The following is a 25,218-nucleotide window of genomic DNA, read 5'->3' as shown; positions in this document are numbered from 1 at the left end:
AAGTGGCACATGTTCCTCTGCAGTGACTAGAGGCCCTGATTCCCCCATTCTCATTCTCTCTCTCTCTCTCTCTCTCTCTCTCTCACACACACACACACACACACACACACACACACAAGCATACCATTTTAAAAAACAACTAAGCTGGGCATGGTGTTGCACACCTTTAATCCCAGAGGTAGGACGACCATTGTGAGTTCGAAGCCAGTTTGAGACTACATAGTGAATTCCAGGTCAGCCTAGGTTTGAGGGTCTCTACCTCAAGGGGGGGGGGGTGGAGGATGAGAGCTGGAGAGATGGCTTAGCAATAAAGCGCTTGCCTATGAAGCTTGAGGACCCCAGTTTGGGGCTCAGTTCCCCAGGGCCCACATAAGCCAGATACACAAAGGGGCACATGCATCTGGAGTTCTTTGCAGTGGCGGGAGGCTCTGGCACGCCCATTCTCTCTCTCTCTGCCTCTGTCTCTCTCTGTCTGTCACTTTCAAATAAATAAATAAAAGTAAACAAATAAAATTGAAAAAAAAGGATGAGGCCTCACTGGGTATGGTGACACACACCTTTAATCCCAACTCTCAGGAGGTAGAGCTAGGAGAATCACAGTGAGTTTGAGGCCAGCCTGGAACTAAAGAGTGACTTCCAGGTCATCTTGGGCTACAGCCCCGAAGAAGGAGGAAGGAGGAGGAGGAGAACAGGAGGAGAAAAAAATGAGGCCTCACTATGTTGCCCTTGTTTAGGCTGGTCTCCAATTCCTGAACTCAAGAGATCTTCCTGCCTTGCTTGGCCTCCTAAGTAGCTGGGACAAGTATAGAATACTATGCTCAGCTTGAAAAATACATTATTTTATGTTTTTTGTTTTGCTATGTTTCAGGAGTGTCTCACTCTAGCCCAGGATGACTTAGAGCGCATTCTATAGCCCCGGACTGTCCTCAAATTATGGTGATCTTCCAGCCTCTTTAAAAACAAACAAACAAAATATACATATATATATATATGCATATATATATACATATTTCTTTATTTATTTGCTTGTTTGAGATAGATAGTTGGGAGGCTGAGGTAGAAGGACTATTGTCAGTTCAAGTTCAAGTTCAAGGTCAGCCTGAGACTACAGAGTGAGTTCCATGCCAACCTGGGCTACAGTGAGACCCTGCCTCAAAGAAAAAAGAGAGCCAGGTGTGGTGGTACACACCTTTAGTCTGAGCACTAGGGAGACAGAGGCAGAAGGATCATTGTGAGTTTGAGGCCACCCTGAGACTACATAATGAATTCCAGGACAGCCTGGGCTAGAGTGAAACACTACCTCAGAAGAGGGGAGCGGGGGAGGGGGGGAGAAGGAGAAAGGGAGAAAGGGAGGGAAGGAGGGAAGAAGGTGAGAGAGAAAGAAATTGATAATTAATTAATTAGTTCTGGTTTGAATAACCTCTACTCAAAAGGTTGCTAAGCAATACTGATATATTATGTAATACAGGTCTCCTGTGAGTTAGGACAGAAGTCTTTGGAAAAGGAATTTCCTTTAATGGCCACAAGGCCAAAGGTGCTGCTAGCTCACAGCAAAACCGAAGGGAAGCAGGTGACAGAGGCTCTCATATGAACCAAGCTCCTCTGTAGGGACCACAGTGTGCGCTGGGCACTGACACCACACTCACTACTATCATTAACTACCAGTAGTTTTGACTAGCTCCTTACCTCTGGGCCCACCTGTGCAAAACCATCCTGTATTCTGAACTGCCCTGTAGAACCTACTGCCAGAGCTCTAAAGGACAGCAGACAGAGAAGGGACAGAATGAGAAAGGCAACAATGGGTTGGGTAGCAAGCTTACAAGTCCTGGATTCTTTCCACAGAACTGTTTAGTAGCATCAGACAATCTCTTGGTGGATCCCTTTTCTAGGCAGAGCTGTCTTGAGCACCCTATAGGACTAAACTGAGGACAAGAACCAGGTGGCTTCTCTCCATCAGTCTCAACTGGACCCTGGATTGGGAGCATGTACAGACCTGCAATCATACCAGGGTGATGTGAGATTCCTAGGCCTGTGCCCAGGTACTCTGTTGTGGTCAGGAAAGATACGCAAGAACCTAGTGGGGCCCGGATGTTTAACTGACCTGACTGGAGAGAAGCATAGCTGCCCTCACAGAAGGCCTGAGCCACGGCAGACCACTACTGCAAAGCACAGTAGGTCTTGAGGTGAAAAATATTCCCGAGAGAAGAGATGGCTAAATGCCAGATCTGATGGGTGTTTATCAGCTATGATCAAAAAGAGTACTAACCTACACAAAGTGGGAAAGAACAGTCCATATGGCAGGTACAGACAAGTAGCTTTTCAAACAATCAGAAACCCACCTACCTGTTGTAATCTAAAACATCTGCACTATAACGCCACCTGCTATTGCTTCCGGCAGATACCTCTCAGTGCATGCACTGTACCCTTAAGAGGGTACAAAGGAAGGATATTGAACATCCTGTTATTGATTCACCCTCGAAACCTGGTTCAGAACTGTGGTATTCTACCCAGGTCTCTGTTCTCAGTGGTTCCTCTCCCAAGGCATGTACAGATGTGAAATACCAGCTGTTTGTAGAATAAGGCCCATGTAGTAGAGATAGATAGCTTGTTGCTAACAGTCCAAGCAGACTTGGTAAAGTGAGCTCTGTAGGAGGGAAAAGATGCTTGCTTACTTTCCACCATCCTGTGGAAAAAAAGCAGACTACTCCACTCTGTGCCCTCCCCCTCCCCCTGCCTCGGTCCTCAGGGTCCGGGCAACAGATGCTCCAGAAGACATGTACCCATCCCCAGAGGACCCTTTCAGGTATCCCTCTTCCAACAGTAACAGTCAAGAAAAGCAGGTGTCAGTGGGCCTGAATTCTCCCAGGTAATAAGTGTCACAGCATGAAGACATCTGCCATCCACAGAAAAGGCAAGGAGGACAAAGGCAGAAAACTATATGAACACAGTATGAGTCTCCCTGGCTCTGTTTGAGGCACAGGGCACCAAAGTGAGACCTAACTGTCTCCCAATCCCTCATAGCACCTGAACCTGGGAGAAGTTCAAACCCACTCTCCATCTACAACCCTGTCTTCCTCTCCGTACTCCCTCAGTTTAGAGATCCCAGGCCCTACCCTTCCCTGCCAGCTCACCAAGGCAAGGGTGGGGCCTGCACATCATTCTGTCTTGCTTCTGAGTCATTTAGCCCAGGGTTCCAACATTCTTATTTTGGGGCCACACCTGTTCCTTAGTTTCACACTTTAGGAGGCCAAAGAACACCTTGAAAAGGTAAACAAGACTTCCACATCTTCCAACAGAAACTTCTGACAGTGCAAAGTAAGACACGCCCATATGCTCTCAAGAAAGTCCGAACAGCACAGCCTCATGGGTCAGGCACTCCTGTCATCATCTGCTCCGTGAGACCCCAGAGAACCTGCTGCTCCCAACAGCCTAGGAGAAAAAGCTATCCCTGCCGAGCCAGCACAACCTACAGACACTGGAAACATCCTGACCAATGGCTTAGCCATCTTCCATAATCCCACTTCTGCTAGTATAGAACACATGGGTACTTAAATACAGAAAACAAGCACTTGAAGCAAAATGGAATTTCAAGGACCTTTAACTCCACTCTGATATGCAGACATTCATAAAAGAACTTCCTATATGCAGCTACTTCATTTTTCAGATAGAAAAACCACCTCTCTCAATAATAACAACAGCTAATATCTATGGACCTTTTAAAATTTTTATTGATTTTATTTGAGAGAGAGAAAGAGACAGATAGAATAAGTGTATCAGGGCCTTCAGCTCTGCAAATGAACTCGAGATGCATGCACCACCTTGTGCATCTGGCTGACATGGGTCCTGGGAATTGAACGTGGGTCCTTTGGCTTTGCAGGTAAGTGCCTAAACTGCTAAGGCATCTCTCTAGCCCTTATGTACCCTTTTTAATGTCAGACAGTACTCTAAGCATTTTATAGACATTCAGTCATTTATACTTTCCTCTTGACATGAACCCAGTGGTACAGTTATGACCCACAGTAGTTACTGATCCCCCCACAAGACCAACACGGTGCTGAGCCCACCAACGTTTCCAGAGGATGGAGGACAAAAGTAATGAGACAACAAAACAGAGGAACAACCATCCTGGAACAGTAGGGTTCTCTGAGGACTGGGGAGTGGGACAAAGGGACAAAAGAAATAGGATAAGGTTGGAGAGATGGTTTAGTGGTTAAGACTCTTGCCTGCAAAGCCAAAGGACCCATGTTTGATTTCCCAGGACCCTCATAAACCAGATGCACAAGGTGGTACATGCATTCTAAGTTCATTTAAAGTGACTGGTGGCCCTGACACACCCATTCTCTCCCCGCCCCCCTTGTGTATGTCTGCCTCTTTTCTGTTCTCAAATAGATAAATTAAATTAAAAGGAAAAAAAACAAAACAAAAAAATTAACAAACCTCTCCTTCCTTAAAAAAGCAGCAGCAGCAGCAGCAGCAGCAGCAGGGCTGGTGACACATGCCTTTAGTTCCAGAACTCTGTGAATTTGAGGGCACCCTGAGACTATGTAGTGAATTTCGGGTTAGCCTGAGCTAAAGTGAAACACTGCCTAAAAAAAAAAAAAAAAAAAAAAGAGCCGGGTATGGTGGCGCACGCCTTTAATCCCAGCACTTGGGAGGCAGAGGTAGGAGGAGCCGTGAGTTCGAGGCCACCCTGAGACTACATAGTGAATTCCAGGTCAGCCTGGGCTAGAGTGAAACCCTACCTTGAAAAACCAAAAAAAAAAAAAAGGCTGGGCATGGTGATACAAGCTTTTAATCCCAACACTTGGGAGGCAGAGGTGCAAGGACTGCTGAGAGTTCAAGGCCAGGCTGGAACTACAGAGTGAGTTTCAGGTCAGTCTGGGCTAGTGTGAGACCCTAACTCAAAAAAAAACTAAAAAAACAAAACAAAACCCAAAACAGAAAGTAACTCATTTAGTGGGATATGGTGATAACATGTCTATAATCCTGGCATTTAGGAGACTGAGGCAGGTGAGGCAGGAGAATCAAGGGTTTGAGGTTGGTAGTAGTCTCAATCACCCTTCCTGAAAAAAATTAATTCATTTCTCAGGTGGGACATGGTAGAACATGCCTTTAATCCCAGCTGAGGTAGGAAGATTGTCATGAGTTTGAGGCAGGCCTGAGACTATCGAGTGAGTTCCTGGTCAGCCTGTGCTAAAGAGTGAGACCCTACCTGGAAAAACCAAAAAATAAAATAAAATAAAAACATAATTTAATTTCTCATAACCATACCTTAGATATGGGTTACATACTAATATATCACTTCCACTTTATAGATTGGGAAATTAAGGTGCCAAGCAGTTAAGTAACTTCAGGTAACTAAGCTTTGAGGATGGGAATGGAGACAATGTGTGTCTGGCTTCACATGGGGTTAACTGGGGAATCAAACATGAGCCATTAGGCTTTACAAGCAAGTGCCTTTTGCCACTATGCCAACTCTCCAGCCCTCCTGGGAATGCAGACAATGTAGCTTCAGCTCCCATGGCCTTAGCTACGAAGCCATACAGCTTCACAAACTGAACAAAGTCCTCAAGATCCATTTCCCATATAATATAATCAATGTGAGCCAATTCCTGACTCAATGGCATTGAACCCTACAGCCAGAAGGTGAAAGAAACCCATGCATAATCATTCCCACCATGGTTAGGGCACTGGGGAGGGGGGAAGATCAGCTGCCCACAAAAGCTCCTCTAAGCTGAATGAAGACAGGCTTCAGGCCAATAGGACCTAGCCTCATCACATTAAGGCAAAGCACAGCAGTGTAGGAACAGCTTTAACCCACAGTCATCATGCCAGACACTGTACACACTGTAGGTGACTGGTGATAAAAAGAATGTGGTCCAGCGGGAGTGATAGCACAAGCCTTTAATCCCAGCACTCGGGAGGCAGAGGTAGGACTATTGCTGTAAATTCGAGGCCACCCTGAGATTACAGAGTGAATTGCCATCAGCCTGGGATAGAATGAGACCCTACTTCAAAAAACAAACAAATAACAACAAGAAAATAAATAATTGAAAAATTCATGGGAAAAAACATATAAACAAACAACAACAAAAAAAGATGCAGTCCAAGTCCCAAGGAGCTTATCACTCAGTAAGGACATGGTCAATGTGAGTCACAGAAGACAAGGTAGCAAATATCATAAGAGATATAGGCAGTGATGAAAAGGTCAGGCAAGACATCACCACAGGTCAGGATAAGATCAACATCTGCCAAGTGGCAGAGGATGGAACAACAGCAGCATGTTTGGAACACCACACAGCTGGGATGGTATGTAGCGATAAGAGGGAGGTGGCGGAAGTGGATGAAGAAGACTCTGAGTAGGAGACAGTGTCCTCTCAACAAAGGAATTAGAAGCCCAAATCAGGCAGAGTACAATGCACAGAGTGGACAGCAGAGGCCTGAGGCAGAAGACACCAACCAGGAAGCAGCCAGAGAAGGAGCAATAGCAGTAGGTTTGGAGAAAGGGCCAATTAGAGAAGGCAGTAGAGGGCCAGGCATGGTGGCTCATGCCTTTTAATCCCAGCACTTGGGAAGCAGAGGTAGGAGGACTGCCATGAGTTCCAGGCCAGCCTGCGACTACAATTTCAGGCCAGCCTGAGCTACAGTGAGGCCCTACCTTGGAAAAAAAAAAGAGAGAGAGAGAAAGAGAGAGGGAAACAGTAGAAACACAGGATGGGGATGAAGAGGGCCTAAAGATTACTCAGAATAGCCCACCTGGGGCTAAGGGACAATAGGTGCCAGTAAACATCCATCTGGTGTCTGCTGAACCTTAAGCAAACAACCAAGATTTCTCAAGGGATAATCTGTTCAAAGAAAGTAGAATCAGTGCAGTGAGTTGGATTCTCCTTGGGGGAGGGAAGAGGTGTTTCTTGGTTGCCCTATCCCTGTACTTTAAGGCCTGGAAAAGCCCAATCATCCCCTCACAGGCCACATGAGGGTCCTCTGGGTCCCTTAAGGAAGAAAAGTACTGCTGGTACCACATTCATGCACACTTGGCACAATCACGGATTCTAACCAGAAACTAGAGCCAAAAGGACCAGAGAAACAAGTAGCCCAGTATAGAGGAACAAAGGGGAGAAGGTGCTCAGGCAAGTCCTGTATCAGTTCTGGTTAGTGTCAAACACTCAACCACATCAGTCATAAGAAAATGATTTCCGCCGGGTGTGGTGGCGCGCACCTTTAATCCCAGCACTCGGGAGGCAGAAATAGGAGGATCACCATGAGTTCAAGGCTGCCCTGAGACTACATAGTTAATTCCAGGTCAGCCTGGACCAGAGTGAGACCCTACTTCGAAAAACCAAAAAAAAAAAAAAAAAAAAATGACTTCCTGGGAGGAAGGTACTTAATAGGTTGGTATTGCATATATGTAAGTAGAAGAATAGATTAATGGGGGTGAAAAGGCCCAAAGTGAGGTCAGGGGAAGAGATTGAATAAAGGAAAGATGGAGGGAGAGCTAATCAAAATCGAAGAGAATGCAAATAAATCATATGGAATCCTCTGGTTTCGGACAATGGAACACTCAGGAGCCATAGATAGTTGTTAGAAAATTTTCAGTGCCAGGGATGGGATATCTCCAGTGAGTTGTTGGCCATGGAGGTCCCTGTTGCCCCCAAAACATTATAGGCCATTGCCAAGGTCCTTGGTTTCCTACCAGGAATAGATGGTAAGACCCTCTTGATGAAGACTCCACATACCTGGGCTGCAAGGCCACTGAGAAATCCTGCTGGAACTGAGCTGATAACCTCCTCCACATAGACCAGCTGACAGAAAGCTGGAAGAAGCCATTCTACATGTAGTTCAATGGGAGAAAGAGATACCACCAGTGAAGATACTCAACAGTGGACACTGCAAGCCTTATAAATGGCCAGCCAGCCCAAATCAGCCAACGGGTGCAATAGTGGCATGTCTGTCATGGTGGAAACCAACTGACCGCCAATTGGACTGGAGGCCCGCTCCATGGGGAGAAACACATCCCTGATACTGAAAACTTAAAACAGGGGTAGTCATGAGCCCTAGGGGTGTAACATCTGCTGAGGTCTGGAAAAATGTATATACTATGCTTCTCAAACTGCCCAGTAAGCCCTTCTTTTAATATTTATATACCCTTATATTAATGCTACTCTCACTTTGGGTAAAGAATCTTCTCTTTTCAGATGGCAATGACCTTGGGATGACTCAGAAGGTATCATAGTGATAGAAAGACATGACTGAAGTACTGACTAACATCTTGATCACACCTTCCAAGGCTCAGGGTCTAATGCAGAACAGGTGGCAGAAAGAATGTAAGAGCCAAAGGAAGGATAGGACTCCTTACAACATGCTCCCTCCAGACATAAAATGGCCTGGATATCCATGACCTCATAGTGCCTGACACTACCTACACAAGACTATCATAGGAAGAGGAAAAGATCATGACATCAAAATAAAAGAGAGACTGATTGAGATGGGGAGAGGATATGATGGAGAATGGAATTTCAAAGGGGAAAGTGGGAGGGGGGAGAGAGGGTATAACCATGGGATATTTTTTATAATGATGGAAAAATGTTAATAAAAATTGAGAAAGAGCCGGGTGTGGTGGCGCATGCCTTTAATCCCAGCACTCGGGAGGCAGAGGTAGGAGGATTGCCATGAGTTCAAGGCCACCCTGAGATGACAGAGTTAATTCCAGGTCAGCCTGAACCAGAGTGAGACCCTACCTCAAAAAACAAAACAAAACAAAACAAAACAAAAATTGAGAAAGAAAAAAAAAAGAAAATGACTTCCTGGCTGGACAGAAGACTTAGTGGTTAAGACGCTTGCCTGCAAAGCCAAAGGAACCAGGTTCAATTCCCCAGTACCCATGTAAGCCAGATACACAAGGTGGCACATGCGCCTGGAGTTCATATGGAGCAGCTAAAGGCCCTGGCATGCTCATTCTCATTCTCTCATTCTCACTGCCTCTCTCTCTCTCTCTCAAATAACCCCTTTTCTTCAACTGACAACTGACAAGAGCTGTTTGAGCCATGCTCCTCCATTTGCTCCTAATGTCACTAAAATTTGGAATCCAAGCAACCACTACCAGGCCATCATTTAAAATATATATATATTTCACTATTTATTTATTTGCAAGTAGAGAGAGAGGTAGGGTTTCATGCTAGCCCAGGCTGACCTGGAATTCACTATGTAGTCTCAGGTTAGCGTCAAACTCATGGTAATCCTACTACTTCTGCCTCCCAAATGCTGGGATTAAAGGCATGTGCCATCACAAATTTTTTTTTTTTTTTGATTTTTCGAGGTAGGGTCTCACTCTAGCCCAGGCTGACCTGGAATTCACTATGGAGTCTCAGGGTGGCCTCGAACTCATGGCGATCCTCCTACCTCTGCCTCCCGAGTGCTAGGATTAAAGGCGTGCGCCACCACGCCCGGCTTCAAATTATTTATTTATTTATTTATTTAAATTATTTATTTTTGAGAGAGAGAGAAAGAATGGGCATGCCATGGCCTTCAGCCACTGTGAACAAACTCCAGACAGATGTGCTCCCTTGTGACGCATGTGCAACACTGTGTGCTTTGCATCACTGTGCCCGGGGTTACAGGGGACCTGGAGATTTGAACATGAGTTCTTAGGCTTCGCAGGCAAGCATCCTAACCACTAAGCAGTTTCTCCAGCCTTCGGGTTTTTCTAGTCTCTTTCTCTCTCTTCTAGATAGATCTCATGTATCCTAGGCTGGCCCTGAAGTTGCTATGTAGTCAAGTGTGACTTCTGGGCTGGAGAGGCAACTTAGAGGTTTAGAGAGAGCACTTTCAGTGCAAGCATTAAAAGGCCTCTGAGGAGACCTGAGGCAAATTGAATTTGATCCCCAAGATACCCAAGATAAATCTAAACAGCTGGGTGTGGCCATACACACATCTAAATACCAGTCCTTTGGGGGAACAGAGACTGGAGACTCATTGGGAAGAGAAAAAAAAGTCCAGCATGGTGGCACATGTCTTTAATCCCAGCACTCTGGAGGCAGAGCTAGAAGGATCACTGTGAGTTTATAGCCCAGCCTAGGACTACAGAGTGAATGAGTTCTAGGTCAGCCTCGGCTAGAGTGAGAAACTACCTAGGAAAACAAAGCAAAACAAACTTAAAAAAAAAAAAAAAGTCAACAAGCTTTGGGGGTCAGTAAGAGATTATGGCTTAAGTAAGAATAAGCCTGAAGAGGGCTGCAAAAATGGCTCAACAACTAAGGTGCTTGCCTACAAAGCCTAATTGGGTTGGATTCCAAGTACCCATGTAAAGCTGGGTGTACAGGATGGTGCATGCACCTAGAGTTCGTTTGCAGTGGCTAAAGGACCTGGCGCACCAATTCTCTCATATCTCTCTCTCTCTCTTTTATTTTATTTTATTTTGGTTTTTTGAGGTAGGGTCTCACTCTAGCTCAGGCTGACCTAGAATTCACTATGTAGTCTCAAGGTGGCCTTGAACTCACAGCAAATCCTCCTACCTCTGCCTCCCAGCCTTCTCTCTCTGCTTTTAATGATATATTAAATTAAAAAAAAAAAAAAAAGAATGAGCAGAAGAGCAATGGAGCGAGACACTTGATGTTCCCCTCTAACCACCACAGCTAAACCCAACGAGGCACCACAGGTGAGCACAAAGGTGGCCACATCAGTGTATACACGTGCATATACTACACACATGCACAAAATACAGATGACTTCTAATTCTCCTGCCTCTACCTACCTAGAGTGAATGTTGCGACTACAAGGCATATAGCACCCATGCCCAGGTTTCTGTGGTACTAGAAACTGAACCCAGGACTTTGTGCATGCGAGGCAAGCACCTCACCAACTTACCTACATCATTAGCTCCAATATAAGCATCCTTGAAAGAAATGGTCAACAACACTCTGAGGACACACCATCAACAGCTTACAGCCCAATCACCTACTACTCTGAAAATACCAAGTGTGTGGCTGTTTGAATCAGATGTGCCTCACAAACTCATATGTTTTGAATGTTTGGTTCCCAAGTGACAGAAATTTGGGAGGTGCAGCCTTGCTAGAGAAGTATGTTGTTGGTGGTGGAGTGAGATAGCCAGCTTCCCTTTGCTAGAGATTGGCTCACTCTCCTGCTGCTGTTTCTACCTGCTGTGGCAGAGGTGATGTCCAGCCTCTGCTCATGCCATGCTTTCACCTGTCATCATGAAGCTTCCCCTCAATACTAAGCCAAAATATAACCTTTTCTCCAATGCACAGGTAAGAGGGACCTGAGCTAAATGTTCAGAATCCACATTAAAAAGCCAAGAATTGAGCTGGGTGTGGTGGCACAAGCCTTTAATCCCAGCACTCAGGAGGCAGAGGTACGAGGATCGCTGTGAGTTTGAGGCCACCCTGAGACTACAAAGTGAATTCCAGGTCAACCTGGACTATAGTGAGACCCTATCTCAGAAACCCAAAACAAAATAAAATAAAGCCAATACAGATGACTTTACTGTGTGAGTAGGAAGAAAATTCAGTAGCAAAGGCCAGTAACCTAGAAAAGAGATATAAAGGAAAAGAAAGGAAGGGAGAGGGGTACTTAATAGGATGGTATTGTATATATGTAAGTAAAAGAATAGATTAATAGTAGTGAAAAGGCCCAGGTGAGGTCAGGGGAAGAGACTGAGTAAAGCAAAGGTGGAGGGAGGGCTAATCAAAATCTAAGAGGATATAAATAAATCACATGGAAACCTACTTTTTTGGATAATGAACACTCAGGAGCCGTAGATTGTTGCTAGAAAATTTTCAATGCCAGGAATGGGATACCTTCCAGTGACTTGTTGGCCAGGGAGGTCCCTGATGCCCCCAAAACATTATAGGCCATTGCTGAGGCCCTTGGTTTCCCACCAGAAATAGATGGTAAGACCCTATTGCTGAAGACTACATATTTGGGCTGCAAGGCCACTGAAAAATCCTGCTGGGACTGAGCTGATAACCTTCTCCATGTAGACCAGCTGACAGAAAGCTGGAAAAAGCCATGCTGCATGTAGTTCAATGGGAGAGAGAAAAATCACCAGTGAAGATATTCAACAGTGGACATTGCAAGCCTTATACTTCGCCAGCCAGGCCAAATGAGCCAATGGGTACAATAGTGGCACGTCTGTCATGGTGGAAACCAACTGCCCTCTAATTGGACTGGAGGCCCGCTCCATGGGAGGGAATACATGCCTGATACTGAAAACTTAAAACAGGGGTAGTCATGAGCCCTAGGGGTGTAATGTCTGCTGCTGTCTGGCTAAATGTATATATACTATGCTTATCAAACTGCCCAGTAAGCACTTCTCTTAATGTTCATACCTATATATTAATGCTACTCTCACTTTGGGTAGAGACCTTCTCTTTTCAGATGGCAGTGACCTTGAGATGACTCAGAAAGCATCATGGTGCTGGGAAGAAATGACAGGAGTGTTCCGTACTACAGTATCTCTACCACACCTTCCAAGGCTCAGGGTCTATTGAAGAAGAGGCAGCAGAAAGAATGTAAGAGCCAAAGGAAGGGTAGGACTCCTTACAACGTGCTCCCCCAGACACAAAATGGCTTGGATATCCATGACCTCACAGTGCCTGACACTACCTACACAAGACCATCAGAACAGGAAGAAAAGATCATGACATCAAAATAAAAGAGGCACTGAGTGAGAGGGGGAAGGGACATGATGGATAATGGAATTTCAAAGGGGAAAGTGGGGGGGGGGGGAAGGAGGGCATTACCATGGGCTTTTTTTTACAATCATGGAAGTTAAGAAAAAAAATCATTACTAAATAAAATAAAATTAAGCCAAGCATGGAGCCAGGCATACCTTTAATCCCAGCAGTTGAGAGGCAGAGGTAGAAGGATTACCATAAATTTGATTGGGAGAGATAGCTTCAGTCGAGGCACTTGCCTGCAAAGCCTAACAACTCAAGTTCAATTCCCCAGTACCCATGTAAAGCTAGATACACAAAGCGGTATATGCATCGGGAGTTCATTGACTGTGGCTGGAGGACCTGATGCACCCATTCTCTCTGTCTCTCTTCTATCTTTTTCTGCTCACAAATAAGTATTTTTTAAAAAATAGCAATAACAACAAAAACTTTCAAAACCTGAACAGATGTATGCCATTTATGGTTTGAGAAACTAAATTTTCAGTAGAGTTGAGGTTTCCCATGCTAACACATGGATTTTGTGCAATGCGGTATAAATTTGAGATGTCAGTAGAGCATTTTGGAACAATTCAAAGTCTGGTTGGGGCTGGAGAGATGGCTTAGCAGTTAAGGAACTTGCTGGCAAAGCCAACGGACCCAGGTTCAGTTCCTCAGTACTAATGTAAAACCTGATATACAAGGTGGTGCATGTATCTGGAGTTTGTTTGCAGTATCCGGAAGAGACCCTGGCATACCTATTCTATCTGCCTCTCTCAAATAAATAAATAAAATATTTAAAAAACAAACAAACACATTATGACCCTTGGTAAATAGCATCAGAAACAAAAACCAAGCACTTTGCACAAAGATGTTTATAAGACTAATCTAGGGCTTGGGAGATAGTTCAGCAGTTAAGGTGCTAGTTTGCAAAGCCTGATAGTCCAGCTTCGATTCCCCAGTATATATGTTAAGCCATATACACAAGGTGGCGGATGCATGTGGAGTATGTTTGCAATGACTAGAGGTCCTAGTATGTTCACTAACCCCCTTAAAAAAAAAAAAAAAGAGAGAGAGAGAGATAGAATGATAAAAACAGTAAACTCAGCCAGGCATGGTGGTGCACACCTTTACTACCAGCATTGGCAGAGATAGGAGAATCATCATGAGTTCCAGGCCACCCTGAGACTATACAGTGAATTCTGTGTCAACCTGGGCTAGAGTGAGACACTAGGGTGGAGGGGGGAGGAAAAGTAAACTCTGCTGAGTATGTGGTTCAGTGGAAGACTACATGCTTGGCATGTACAAGGCTTTTGGATTGATCATCAGTATGGCAAAAACAAAAAGAGACATCCCTGGGGCAAGCCTATAATCCCAGAACTTGAGAGGGAAAAGATGGACTATCATGACTTCAAGATATCCTAGGAAAGTCAGGGCATCCATCCTTCCAAGAGAGAAGCCCTATCCAAATGTAATCTAATTCTTTGTTTGTTTCTAGGAAGGGTCTCAGTCTAGCCCAGGTTGACTAGGAATTCACTATGTAGTCTCAGGCTGGCCTTGAACCCGCAGTGATCCTCCTACCTGTGCCTTGCAGGTGCTGGGATTAAAAGTGTGTGCCATCACACCCAGCTCAATCTGATTAAGGCATTTGACTGAAAATCCAAAGTACCCTGGTTCAATTCCCCAGGACCCAAGTAAACCAGATATGCAAGGTGGCACATGTGTCTGAAGTTTGTCTGCAGCAGCTGGAGGACCTAGTGAGCTCACTCTCTTTCTCTATCTGCCTCTTTCTCTCTCACATAAATACAAACTTTAAAAAGTCAGAATACCGACAGTTAAATCCTTGGCACGTTTAGATTGCTGTTTTTGAAGTGAATCTGTGACTGATACTGAAGTTATTAGAAAAGATGTAAAATGGGGGCTAGAGAGATAGTTCAACAGTTAAGGCACTTGCGTGCAAAGCCCCAGATTCAGTTCCCCCAAATCCACGTAAAGCCAGAAGCACAAAGTGGTGCATGTATCTAGATTTCATTTGCAGTGATTAGATGCCCTGATGTGCCCATTCTCATTCATTCATTCTCTCTCTTTTTGCTTGAAAAACCAATTAATTAATTAATTAATAAGAAAAGATATAAAACTGAAGTGATACTCCCTCTCTAGAGAAGGTCAGCTGCCTTCTCCATGTTAGAGGCATAGAGAGTAGAGGACCAGGGCAAATCACAGGTCTTTGCCTGCTTCCATAATGGTGGCAGGGAAGCTCATATTCATGTCACTTCTGCTACTTACTTACACTTTGTACTCTTACCTGGAACCTATCAGCTTACCAGTTCTTGTAGACTTCTGTCTCCTTATTGTGCCTAGAAAGGACTGGGGATGAGCAGGTCAGCAGAAAACAATTCAAAGTACACTGGCCTGGGAGGGCAAGACCAGCAGCAAGGCCCAGAGCACTACACTAAGTTGAAGCTACTATCTACCCAGAGCTACAATTCAGAATACATGTATAGTTTTTGCTTGTTTGTTTTTAGGCACAATCTCATTCTAGCCTTGGTTGACCTGGAAATCACTGTAAAGCCCAGGGTGTCCTTGAACTCACAGTGATGCTCCTACCTCAGTCTCCTAAATGCTGGGATTATAGGTGTGAGCCACCATGCCCACCTGAATTCTGCCTATATCTCCTAGTCATTCAGAAATCACTTCAACCAAGTTCCACATGGGAAGCCACTGAAAGACTTTGATCTTTGTTTAAAAAAACATTAATTTTTATTTATTTATGTGAGAGAAAGAGACAGAGAGAGGGAAAGAGAAAATGGGCACACCAGGGCCTCCAGCCACTGCAAACAAACTCCAGACGCATGTGACCCCTTGTGCATCCGGCTTATGTGGATCTTGGGGAATCAAACTGAGATCCTTTGGCTTTGCAGGCAAACTCCTTAACCACTAAGCCATCTCTCCAGCCCTAAGACTTTGATCTTTAACATGGTGAAGTAACACATAACAAGCCAGGCTTGGCAGTACATGCCTCCCTGCATATGCCTGAGTCCCAAGTTGATTGGCAAAGGCCAATGGGAGTTGAAGGTTAATGAGGCGTAACCCCAATGGGAGACTGTAAACAGTTCAAATTCCATGAGTGAGAATCACTTGTCAAATAACTTTTGGAATGGAAGCCATCACAACTCAATGGTCATCTTTCAGCATACTCCACCCAATGGCCTGGCATCCTCCGAAGTCCTTCCGAGCCTTTCAGCTGCCACCATTACTCTAACAGATTTGGACAGATCAAGAAAGCAGAACAAATGTTCTACAAACAGCGACTCACCAGGAAGTCTGTTCATGTTGACACCTTGAGCTGAGAGTCCTATTCCCATGTACCTTCAAAAAAAGCATACAAGGGCGATGAGTGAGAGCAAAGGATAATGACACATGTATGTGAAGATGCAAGTATGAAACTCATTACTCTTAATGCTAACCTAATTTTTTTTAAAATATTTTTTATTTTTATTTATTTATTTGAGAGTGACAGACAGACAGAGAGAGAGAATGAGCACACCAGGGCTTCCAGCCACTGCAAACGAACTCCAGACGCATGCGCCCCCTTGTGCATCTGGCTAACGTGGGACCTGGGGAACCAAGCCTCGAACCGGGGTCCTTAGGCTTCACAGGCAAGCGCTTAACCGCTAAGCCATCTCTCCAGCCCCTAATTTTTTTTAATCCACAAAATTTTTGGCTATGAAATGATTATGCATCCTACTCCTCAATTATTTCTTAGTAAAGAACAGAAAAATGGGAACCGCAATGAATACAAGCTTTTTCAATATACTAATTGCTCCTGGAGAAAATGTATCCATTTTTGTTTTTGTTGTTGTTTCGAGGTAGGGTCTCATGCTATCCCAGGCTGACCTGGAATTCACTATGTAGTCTCAGGGTGTCGTCAGATTCACAGCAATACTCCTACCTCTGCCTCCGAAGTTATTTTGATTTTTTTGTTTAAGACTGAGTGTCACTTTTAGTAGCACACACTGGCCTGGAACTCACTGTGTATCCCAGCCTAGCCTCAAACTCACAGTAATCCTCTCATAGCCCAGATTCAATTTACTAGTACCCATGTAAAGCCAGATGGAGAATAGCACATGTATCTGGAGTTCATTCACAGTGGCAGGAAGCCCTGATGCACCCACACTCTGTATCACTATCTCTCTCAAACAAATAAATTATTTATTTATTTATTATTTATTATTATTATTTATTTTGGTTCTTTGGGTAGGGTCTCAGTCTAGCTCAGGCTGACTTGGAATTCATTTGTGCTCTCAGGGTGGCCTTGAACTCTCAGCAATCATCCTACCATACCTGGCCCAGCCCAACCTTTTTAAAAAAAAAAAAAAAATTATTTATTTGAGAGAAACAAATAGAGAAAAAAACGGGTGCACCAGGGCCTCCAGCCACTGCAAATGAACTCCAGATGCATGAGCCACCTTGTGCATCTGGCTTACATGGGTACTGGAGAATTGAGGCTCAAACCAGGGTCATTAGTCTCCATAGGCAAGCGCTTAACCACTAAGCCATCTCTCCAGCCCAACCTTTTTATTTCTTTTTTTTTTTTTATTTTTTATTTATGTGTGAGAGAGGGAAAGAGAGAGAGAATGGACGTGCCAGGGCCTTTGGCCACTGCAAACAAACTCCAGACACATGCACCCCCTTGTGCATCTGGCTTACATGGGTCCTGGGGAATCGAACCTGGGTCCTTTGGCTTTGCAGGCAAATGCCTTAACTGCTAAGCCATCCCTCCAGCCCCAACCTTTTTATTTCTATTTTACTTTTATGTATTTATTTATTTGACTGAGTGAAAGAGAAACTGTTGAGAAGAAGTGACAGGGACGTGTTCAACACTAAGTGAGAATCACTATCATACCCTTCAAGGCTCAGGGTCCATTATGGTAAAGGTGGCCAAAAGAATTTAAGAGACAGCCCCTTCTTCCCAGTTGTTAGTGCTGAGGGTACAGAGTATGTACTCTGTGCTTGGAACAAACATTTATTATTTAAAAATTCAAAAAATCTATTAAAAAAACTTTTAAAGGGCTGAAGAAATGGCTTAGTGGTTAAGGCACTTGCCTGCAAAGTCTAAGGACCCAGGTTCAATTTCCAGTACCTACATAAGCCAGATGTACAAGGTGGTACATGTATCTGGAATTCATTTGCAGTGGCTAGAGGCCCTGGAATGCCCATTCTCTCTCTCTCTCTCTCTCAGATAAATAAAGCATTTTTTTTTTTAATGTGGAAAGAGGGCTGGAGAGATGGCTGAGCAGTTAAATGCTTGCCTGTGAAGCTTAAGGACCCCAGTTTGAGGCTCAATTCCCCAGGACCTATATTAGCCAGATGTACAAGGAGGCACACACATCTGGAGTTCGTTTGCAGTGGCTGCATGTCCTGGTACGCCCATTCTCTCTTTCTCTCTCACTCTCAAATAAATAAAGATGAACAAAAAAATTTTGGAAAGAATACAAGAAGCCAGGTGTGGTGGCACATGCCTTTAATCCCAGCACCAGGGAGGCAAAGGAGGATTGGTATGAGTTCAAGGCCAGTCTGAGACTATATAGTGAATTCTAAGTCAGCCTATCTCAAAAACAAAACAACAACAACAAAAAGAATATAAGAGGGCTGGAAATGATAGCTGTGGTAGTTTGATTCAGATATCCCTCATAAACTTAGGTGTTCTGAATGCTAGATTCCCAGCTGGCGGAGATTTGGGAATTAACACCTACTGGAGGGAGTGTATTGTTGGGGGCGGGGTTATGGGTGTTATAGCCAGTTTCCCCTTGTCAGTGTTTGGCACACTCTCCTGTTGCTATGGTCCATTATATTGGCCAGGAGGTGATGTCCACCCTCTGCTCATGCCATTGTTTCCCCATCATTGTGGAGCTTCCCCTTAAGCCTATAAGCCAAAATAAACCTCTTTTTCCTACAAGCTCCTCTTGGTTGGGTGATTTCTACCAGCAATGTAAACCCGACCGCAACAATGGCTTAGCAATTAAGGTGCTTGACTGCAAAGCCTAAGGACCCAGGTTCATTTCTCCAGTACCAACGTATGCCAGATGTACAAGGTGGCTTGGCACATGTGTCTGGAATTCGTTTGCAGTGGCTGGAGGCCCTAGTGAACCCATTCTCTGTCTGCTTTTCTCTTTCTCAAATAATCTTTTAAAAGAGTGTAAGAGCCAAAGAAAAGGTAGTACTGCTTACAATGCTTTTAGACACAAAAATGGCTTTGATGTTATTCATGACCTCATAGTGCCTGACAATCCCTACACAAGACTTTCATGCTATGAGAAAAAAAAAAAAAAAATGATGACATCAGGGCTGGAGAGATGACTTAGTGATTAAGACACTGGCTTGCAAAGCCAAAGGACCCAGGTTCGATTCCCCAGAACCCACGTGAGCCAGATGCACAAGGTGGCACATGTGTCTGGAGTTCGTCTGCAGCAGCTAGAGGCCCTGGTGCGCCTATTCTCTCTCTCTACCTCTCTCTCTCTCTCTCTCTCTCAAATAAAAAAAGAAAAAAGCCAACATCAAAATATAAAAGAAGGGGCTAGAGATGGCTTAGCAGTTAAGGCATTGGCACATGAAGCCTAAGGACCCTGATTGGATTCCCCAGTACCCACATAAGCCAATTGCACATGGTGGTGTGCACATCTGGAGTTCATTTACAGTGTTTAGAAGGCCTGGTGCATATATTCTCTATCTGCCTCTTTGTCTCCTTCAAATAAATAAATAAAACATTAATTTTTTTTTTAAAAAAATAGAAAAGAAAGAGATTGAGTAAGGAAAGGTAGAGGGAGGGATAATCAAAATCTAAGAGGATATAAATGAGTCATATGGAAACCTATTTTGGATAATGGAACACACAGGAGCCATAGATTGTTACTAGAAAATTTTCAGTGCCAAGGATGGGATACCTTCCAGTGAGTTGTTGGCCCCAAAATATTATAGGCCATTGCTGAGGTTCTTGATTTCCCACCAGGAAGAGATGGTAAGACCCTACTGCTGAAGACTCCACATATTTGGAATGCAAGGCCATTGAGAAATCCTGCTGAAGCTGAGATGAAAACCTCCTCCATGTAGACCAGCTGACAGAAAGCTGGAAAAGGCCATGCTGCATGCAATTCAGTGGGAGAGTGAGAAATCACCAGTGAAGATACTCAACAGTGGACACTGCAAGCCTTATATTTGGCCAGCCAGGCCAAATGAGCCAACGGGCACAATAGTGGCATGTATGTCATGGTGGAAACCAACTGCCCTCTAATTGGACTAGAGATCCACTCCATGGGAGGGAATACATGCCTGATATTGAAAACTTAAAACAGGGGTACTCATGAGCCCTAGGGATTTAAGGTATGTATGTAACTCCAAATACCCCATATCAGAGCAACCCTGTTTCCAGATAAGCACACATCTGTAGTGAGTACACCTTGTGTTTTCTCTAGTTGACTGCACCAGTGGATTTGGTGGGGGGGGGGTCAGCCTCTACTACCCAAATAAAATACCAGGCAGATGGGCCAAAGAGATGGCTTACCAGTTTAAAGCACTTGCCAGCAAAACCAAAGGACCCAGGTTCAACTGCATAGTACCCCAGCCAGAAGAAAAGAGGGCACATGTGTCTGGAGTTTGTTTAAAGTAGCTGAAGAGGGCTGGAGAAATGGCTTAGTGGTTAAGGCACTTGCCAGCAAAGCCAAAGGACCCAGGTTCCATTCCCCAGGACCCATGTAAGCCAGATGCACAAGGAATTGGAGTGGTTAAGGTGCTTGTCTACAGAGCCTAAATACCTAGGTTCAATTCCCCAGTACCCACATAAGCCAGAATTACAAAGTAGCACATGCATCTGGAATTTGTCTGCAGTGGCTAGAGGCCCTGGCTTGCCCATTCTCTTTCTCTCTGTATTTCTCTCTGTTTCTTTCTCCTTGTCTCTCGCTAATAAAATAATTTTTTAAAAAAGAGAGAGGGAAGTCCAATAAGTTAAAGAATACTTGCATTCTTCCTTTTATTATTATTATTTGTTGCTTTTTATTTTTTTGAGGTAGGGTTTCACTCTAGCCCAGGCTGACATGGAATTCACTACGTAGTCTGAGGGTGGCTTTGCGCTCATGGTTATCCTCTTACCTCTGACTCTCGAGTGCTGGAATTAAAGGCATGCACCATCATGCCCAGCCATTTTAAGTAGTATTTGTGACATACAGTTATAACCTTTGAAGTCAAAGCTAGAGCCCAATGTACAGCCTATAGCTGGACAGAATGCTCAGCCCTTCAACAAAACACCCATACTGACCACCAGAAGGAGTCAACTTCTAGGACCATCAGGAGATGTATGAGCCTGCTGGCAGGATTCCCATTAGTTTTAAAATCTATACATTTTCCCAGAAAAAAACAGCAGTCATTTTAAATAATCAACTTTCTGATCTTATGTGACAGCAATGCCAAAAGCTGACCAAGCAGCAAGCAACCAAACCACCCGACAGTCATCCATCCAAGGGTTCCTTAACTTGGATGCCAGTCACTCATCCTGTCCTGTTGAGAAGGCCTGACCTGGGCCATACACCACATGTGGTCACAACTTCTGACAAGTAAGTTTCCTGAAAATAAGGTGAAGGCTTGTATTTAGAGCATATTGGCTTCCTGGATGACCCTTGACAGCTTAACGCGAGTACAAATAGAGCAGATCAAGGATCATCCAGGTAGAATTCTTTGGCAACACTGGGCACCAGCAACAGCCTCTGATTCTATGTTCTATAAAATGGGACATCACTTAGGCACCTGTGCTCAAAACATAAGTTGCTTTTATGGTGTTAGGGATGCAGCTCAGTAAAGCATGTGTCTAGCATATGCAAAGCCTCGGGTGGGATATCCCGTATCACCAAACAATGAAGAAGGGAGGAGGAGTTCCTTAGGCTTCCTTGTAGGAGAAACCTCTTCTACCTCCAGTAGCTAACCCTTACAACCTTCCCATACACTCTGCCTCCTATGTGAAACAGTACTTTCCAGAGGATGGCCAGGGAGCCTTGGCCCAAACCCCTGCCTCAACTTCAGAACCTGAGTGGATGGGCTAAGGCGAGAGCAACCAGAAGAAGTGGGCCTATCCACACTTGACCAACCACGCTGCCTCTAGGTGTCAATGAAGCAGGGAGCAGTTCCACAAGAGTCCAGCTGGCATGCCCCAAGAGGTAAAAGCTGAGTCAAGGTTCCAAGTAAATAAGCCCCAACTCTTCAAACACTAGGTGACACTGAGTCTTTTCCAAAAGACAGATGATCTGAAACAACAAAATATGTAGGTTCCCAGCCTGGGGGTTTAGCTCAGTGGTAGAGCACCTAGCATGGCTATGTCCCTGGTTCAACCCCAACACTATCGAAAAGAAAAAAATAAGTTTTGCAGACAAGTGTGGGGCATATGCCTGTACTCCCAGAATTTAGGAAGCAGAGAAAGGAGGACTGCCACAAATTTGAGGCCACTGTGGTCTATACTGCAAGTCACCCAGGGCTAAAGACCATATCTCAATTTAAATTAAAAAAAATTGGGGCTGGAGGGATGGCTTAGTGGTTACAGCGTATGGCTACAAAGCCAAAGGACCCAGGTTCAATTTCCCAGGACCCATGTTAGCCATATGCACAAGGGGGGTACAAGCATCTGGAGTTCATTTGCAGAGGCTGGAGGCCCTGGCATGCCCTCTCTCTCCCTCCCTCTGTCTGTCAAATAAATAAAAATATTTTCTAAAAATTAAATTAGAAATATGTAGCTGGGTGTGGTGGCACATGCTTTTAGTTCCAGCACTTGGAAGGCAGAGGTAGGAGAATCACCATGAGTTCAAAGCCACCCTGAGACTGCTACTGAATTCCAGGTCAGCCTTAGCTAGAGGGAGACCCTAACTTGAAAAACCACACAAACACACACACACTTTTTGTAGGCTTCTATCTTTAATAAGTTTTCATGTGCTTGAAGACTATTATTCAATTACTACTATTTTTCTTGCCAAATGGATATGCTGTACCCATCAAATTGCCCTATAAATATTTATATTTATGCCCTTAGATTAGTGCTGCTCTCCTTTTGGTCAGAGAAGCTTTTTTGCAGATGGCAGTGACATCTTTATCATGCTCCTTGAAAGTGAGAGAACACTGTGGCAGAGTGGGGCGCAAAGAAGTAAAAGCTGCAGGATGGAGAACAGTGATTGGAATGCTGGCTTCTGGACATTAAGTGAAGATTGCATTCATGACTTCACAAAAACTACTGTTGTTACCTGCACAATACTAGACATACCAACATTCCATCATGAATGAAGAAGGATGAAAAATTTAAAAAAAAAGAGACTCATGTTTCTTATTTCAACACTTACTACAGGGGCTGGAAAGAAGGCTCAGCACTTGAGGCACTTGCCTGTAAACCCTAACATTCTCTAGTACCCATGTAAAGCCATACATACTAAGTGGCACATGAATCTGAAGTTCATTTGTAGTGGCTAGTGACACTGGCATGTCCTCTCTCTCTCTCTCTCTCTATCTATCTCTCTGTCTCCTCTCTCTTGTCTCTCCTTACAAATAAAATTAAAAAAAAAAAAAGAAAGAAAAGAAAAGAGGGGAAAAAAGCCAAGCATTGTGGCACATACCTTTAATTATAGCACTGGGGAGGCAAAGGTAGGAGGATTGATGTGAGTTCAAGGCCACGTTGAGACCACATACTGAATTCTAGGTCAGCCTGGGCTACAGTGAGACCCTATCTCAAAAAGAAAAAAAGAGAAAACAAAACCTGTAATCTCAGCACTCAGGAGGCAGACACAAATCAATCCTCAGGGAAAGCTGGCTAGCTAGACTAATCGAGTCCGTGAAGTCTGAATTCAGTGAAAGACTCTGTCTCAATAAACAAGGAGAAGACCAACAGAGAGAGATATCTGACATTGACCTCTGACTTCCATATGCACACATACATATGAACATATACACATACAAACATGTCATATACACAAATGCATTATATATATACATTCCAAAAACATGGAAATAGAGAACTTGGAAATAAAAGCTCTTATAGTCAACTGAATATGACAAGAGTGCCAAGAGCATTCAAAACAAAAATAATAGGTCCCCCCCCCAACATATAGTGGGAGGATTTCTAGACAACCACGACAACCACAAGTAAAAGAACAAAGCTAGTATCTTCTCTTTAGAGACCCTCAAGTCATTCATGCCTTCTACAAAGATCCCCTGGCATGGGGGCTCAATCCTGCCATATCAAGTAAGGGGTGAAACAGAGCTACTGGCTTGAAGCAAGAAATTTCCTGAGGATGGACTGGAGAGATGGCTTAGCGGTTAAGCGCTTGCCTGTGAAGCCTAAGGACCCTGGTTCGAAGCTCGATTCCCCAGCAACCACATTAGCCAGATGTACAAGGGGGCACATGCATCTGGAGTTTGTCTGCAGTGGCTAGAGGCCCTGGCACGACCATTCTCTCTCTCTCTCTCACTCTCTCTGCCTCTTTCTGTTACTCTCAAATAAATAAATAAAAATAAAACAAAAATTTTTTAAAAAAGAAATTCCTGAGGAAATGAAAGCTGAGCTACAACCTGGTGGAAGACTGTGTGTACCATACATAAACAGCACCATGGGAAAAGGTGAGAAAGCAGCCACATGGTGAAGAAACAGAAAAGTTCAACAACGTGTCTGGATCAAAGGCTGGGCATGAGCAAACCTAAAGAGCCAAAACTGGACTAGAGAGATGGCTTGGCAGTTAAGCACTTGCCTGTGAAGCCTAAGAACCCTGGTTTGAGGCTAGATTTCCCAGGGCCCACATTAGCCAGATGCACAAGGGGGCGCACACATCTGGAGTTTGTTTGCAGTGGCTAGAAGCCCTGGTACGCCCATTCTCTCTCCCTCTCTCTCTCTCTGTGTCACTCTCAAATAAATAACTAAAAATGAACAACAACAACAACAAAAAAGAACCAGGTGTGGTGGCACACGCCTTTAATCCCAGCACTCAGGAGGCAGAGGTAGGAGAATTGCCATGAGTTCGTGGCCACCCTGAGACTACACAGTGAATTCCAGGTCAGCTTGGGCTAGAGTGAGATTCTATCTTGAAAAAAAAAGATATATCCAAAACTGGGGCAAGAAATGAGGGCCCACAGCCTGAACGCTAGTTTAAAGAGTTTGAACTTCATGGGAGGTCCATGGGAAGCCACAGAAGAGGGGCAGCAGGGGCACAAGTGATGGAACAGCTGACTACAAAATAATTAAACACAAAACAGGACACTGCCAACATCCTCCTAGCAGAAGATGATCAGAGCTGGACAAAGAGAGGGAGAAGGCAACAGTGACAGAATGACATGGAAAAAGCCAACTACCCTTTAGAACACAGTGAAGTTACTGGTTAGAGAGAGGCTTGAGAAGCCCTGGACACCAACAACAAACATAACCAGTCACCAAAGTAAGGCCACCTGAGACCACTTACAATTTTGTTTTTTGTTTTGTTTTTCAAGGTAGGGTTTCACTCTAGTTCAGGCTGACCTGGAATTCAATATGTAGTTT

At 44.3% G+C, this 25,218-nt stretch overlaps 1 protein-coding gene across 3 annotated transcripts in view; it reads right to left on the bottom strand.

The window, feature by feature from the left end:
- Ranbp10 (RAN binding protein 10) overlaps nucleotides 1–25,218 on the bottom strand; it is a 71,859-nt gene that overhangs the window by 27,255 nt on the left and 19,386 nt on the right. For all 3 annotated transcript variants that reach the window (XM_004661683.2, XM_045156062.1, XM_045156066.1), the window contains exon 3: nucleotides 15,985–16,037. In XM_004661683.2, the coding sequence (XP_004661740.2) occupies nucleotides 15,985–16,037 (53 nt within the window). The remainder of the gene's footprint in view (nucleotides 1–15,984; nucleotides 16,038–25,218) is intronic.

This window comes from Jaculus jaculus, chromosome 1 (genome assembly GCF_020740685.1).
Source record: "Jaculus jaculus isolate mJacJac1 chromosome 1, mJacJac1.mat.Y.cur, whole genome shotgun sequence".
NCBI classification, from domain to species: Eukaryota; Metazoa; Chordata; class Mammalia; order Rodentia; family Dipodidae; genus Jaculus; species Jaculus jaculus.
The sequence above is the reverse complement of the archived record's forward strand: the minus strand, read 5'-3'. Positions and strand labels throughout refer to the sequence as shown.